This window comes from Chaetodon trifascialis, chromosome 19 (genome assembly GCF_039877785.1).
Source record: "Chaetodon trifascialis isolate fChaTrf1 chromosome 19, fChaTrf1.hap1, whole genome shotgun sequence".
Taxonomy (NCBI): Eukaryota; Metazoa; Chordata; class Actinopteri; order Chaetodontiformes; family Chaetodontidae; genus Chaetodon; species Chaetodon trifascialis.
Window position 1 is genome coordinate 13,174,348 of NC_092074.1, and position 3,348 is coordinate 13,177,695.

Genomic DNA, 3,348 nt, shown 5'->3' on the forward strand with positions numbered 1-3,348 from the left:
ATTTCCCAAAATGTTGAACGACTTCCTTACAGAAGGCACTGTATTGAATTATAATCAGTCTCTTTCTCTGTCTACTGTCACTGCAAACATGAACTGAACACCATGGCACTTACATGGCACAAACTACATACTGTTTAGTTTTTATTGTTCATCAAGAACCTGTTACATCATGAGACATTTGTTTCTCCCACATCTGGCCAACCAGGTTTTTCTTTTGCATTCCCAATAACATAAATGTCATAATCTGAACATCATCAGTCTTTCTATAGCCAAATCCAATGGTTTGAATAACGTCCACAATGGCAGCAACCTGCCCCACAGCTCATTCTGTAACACATGCTTGAAGACAAAACAACACAGTCCAAAATTCAAAATCTCACAGTATCCCATTCACTAAAAAAACTAAACATAATATAATGTTATAAATAAAAAGAGAATGAAATACAAATTAAGCCCAAACTTTAAGAGGATAATAAACATGCACCCATGTAAGACTAAGCACAGAAGCCAACAGTTAAGACTAAGAGAAGAATCCATCATCACATTAAAAAGTAAGAACATATTTTCAGTTGTCTGACTTGGCTTTGTAATGTCAAGGCACTGTATAGCTTAAATAAGATTGTTCATGGCTGTAAGTGTTCCACAGGATTTGACTACACTGAAATAATGTTACAAAAACTACATCAAACATAATAAATCTTTCTGTACACTGTGAACAATCCCAACGATGTGTGAAAAGTGTTTGGCCAGGGAGGTACAATGGACGCCATGTTGGCTTCTACATATAAAACAATGCCCTCCATAACATACTGAAACTACAGTGAGATGTATCTTTTAGCTCCATATGATTGCCAGTGATTGCCAGATTATTGTGGTGCAAACATGGCTGCCGCTGAAAACCTCTCTGACCAAACCACAGTATCTAAATTCTGTGTGATGGGTTAAACAGAGGTGACAAACAGACCTAAAACACACCTAAAATCCCTACCGCACAATCTTCAGATGTAATGAAGTGCAGATTGTTTTCTTCTTTTACAGAAATGGGCAATGTGCTGAAGTTGTGGTCAAACAGATTAGAAAAATCTCATTGAATTAAGCACAGATATGCTGAGGAAAAAACATATGGGAGTTCTGAACTTGCATTTTTAAACCCACTACTTGATGTGACGACAGCATCTTTAAAAGCAGGATAGCATAAATGCTAGTTTGTGGAAAAATTACAGTTTTTTTTGATACTACCACCAGGTCAGGTATTTCAAATTCCACGCATAGTGACTTTAAATAATAATTCTGGTGATATATTTTTCTTATTATCAACAAATCCTGTGAAAAACAAACAATGAATCAGTATTGCCTGTGTAGCTGAAGTCAGACTTAGCTTACTCCTCTGTGCCATAGAGCGCCATCAATGTTTAGTTTTTGCACCAAATAAAATGTAAAGTATTATATAATATAATATAAGACCTGCATAGCTTTAAGATAACTCTGGTGCATCAAATGGCAACACTAAATATTGTACATGGTCCCTTACAGATAAAAGAAAATAAATAAATTCTTTAATGTGTATTAATCCGCTGCTGAAAATAGTCCCCAGCAAGTGCACTATTTCCTCCTGTTTGAGTAAGGATTGCTAAAAACTACCGTGCCCAGCTAGAAAATTATCTAAAAACTATTATACCAAACTAACTATACTATCTCCAGCAGGAACAAACGGGCTTGGGGCTGAGAGCCTCGTTTTATGGGATTTGTTTATAATAACAAAAATATAGACTATCACCAGCCTTAGCGTTCAGTTAGCCGTAGACAATTTACATTTTTTGCATTTAATTAGAGAATTCATGTAGGGAAAAGGTTGTCTATTGGGTATAATGTGTGTAAGAATAGACATTTTTTCACAACAGACACTTCTACACGAGATATAACAAATACATTTAATGATACTGTGCATGCTGATTTCAAGTTTTGCCTATTTCCTGTGATACACTAGTCTACATATGCCAAGTCACATTTAGCTTGAGGGATAATGTGCTTTGCTTTGATTGAGGTTAACATTTAAATCCTTATTAGTCTGATCATTGACGTCAATGCATGCTCTTTGCAGAAAATATTACTTTTCCGCAGTGCCTTTGGGGATATTTAAATGATATTTAAACTTCACTGTGAGATATCATGGTGTTTTTCCTGCTGTGACTAATTAAAATGTCTGCTGTGAAAAAGGCCTATCATTATTATTATTATTGTTATTATTATTATTGTTAAGCCTGGCCTTGGGTGTATAAGGATCACATCAAAAGGATTATGGATAGGGAAGAGCAAGATCCTAAAATCCACTGGAAGTGGATGGAAAGGTCACATATATGAATGGACGTGGCCTCACATTGTCATGGGATGATGTGATTTGCAACATGAGGGCAAACATCTGTGAAGGAATCCTTGAGTAAGTCCAAAGTGTTCCCCGGAAAAGGAAGAATGAGTGCAAGTGGTTGTAGAGTGTCCAAATGTTCACTTGGATTTAAAAAAAACCCTCAGACTTCAAGTCTCAGAGTCCACCATGGATGAAATGATGTCCACCAAACTATCGAGTCCAAAAAGATAACCGTCTTCTCTGTTGCCCTCCACCCACGAGGCTCGGTGGGTCAGTTCCTCCCCTTCAGGAAGAGGCGTGGTTTTCCCGAAGTCGATCATCCAGACTTTGGCCCGTCCTTTACTGTCGTGAACGAATAGCAGGGAGCTGCCAATCACCTGCAGAGACACAGGAAAAACAATGGAATGAATAAGAAAACAGGAAACGACGACTAAAAAAGTCTGAACTTAACTTCACGTGTTTGGTTGTGTCCCTCAAAAACATGATCTCACTTCCTGTTTTGTTTCACCAAATGATTACATTCACAGCTTGTATATTTGAATGTTTGTGTGTGCGTCAGTGTGAAACTGAAGCGTGCGCATGTGTGGTCAGGGCTATTGCTGTCCAGTTTCCATGACGTCTGCATCTGTGTGTGACCTGCTCGAGTGAGTTAGTGTCACTCAATTACAATTAATTACTTTATCACTAAATTACAAGTTTAGAAAATGCATGTTAACCAGGCCTGGGGCTAATTCAGCAAATCAAGGTATGTATGCATGTATACTACATGCTGTAATAGCTTTTGCACTAATGCAGACCCTATCAGGTCCAAATGCACTGAAGGACTGGGAAAATGCTCGATCATTGGTTGAGAGTTGACAATAACTTGCAGCAAACCTGAAAACTTTGCATCCCCTAAAACCCACACAGACGAGGTCGCACATTTTCCAACACAATAAACACGATAATGATTTCTTTGTGAATAATGTTTGATGGGTACATCC

The 3,348-nt window shown here is 37.7% G+C and overlaps 1 protein-coding gene across 2 annotated transcripts in view; it reads right to left on the reverse strand.

The window, feature by feature from the left end:
• Nucleotides 1–206: 206 nt before the first annotated feature.
• The window catches only part of itpkb (inositol-trisphosphate 3-kinase B), a 25,777-nt gene continuing 22,635 nt past the window's right edge, over nt 207–3,348 (reverse strand). For both annotated transcript variants that reach the window (XM_070987671.1, XM_070987672.1), the window contains one exon: nt 207–2,742. In XM_070987671.1, coding sequence (XP_070843772.1) covers nt 2,533–2,742 — 210 coding nt within the window. In that variant the 3' untranslated portion in view covers nt 207–2,532. The remainder of the gene's footprint in view (nt 2,743–3,348) is intronic.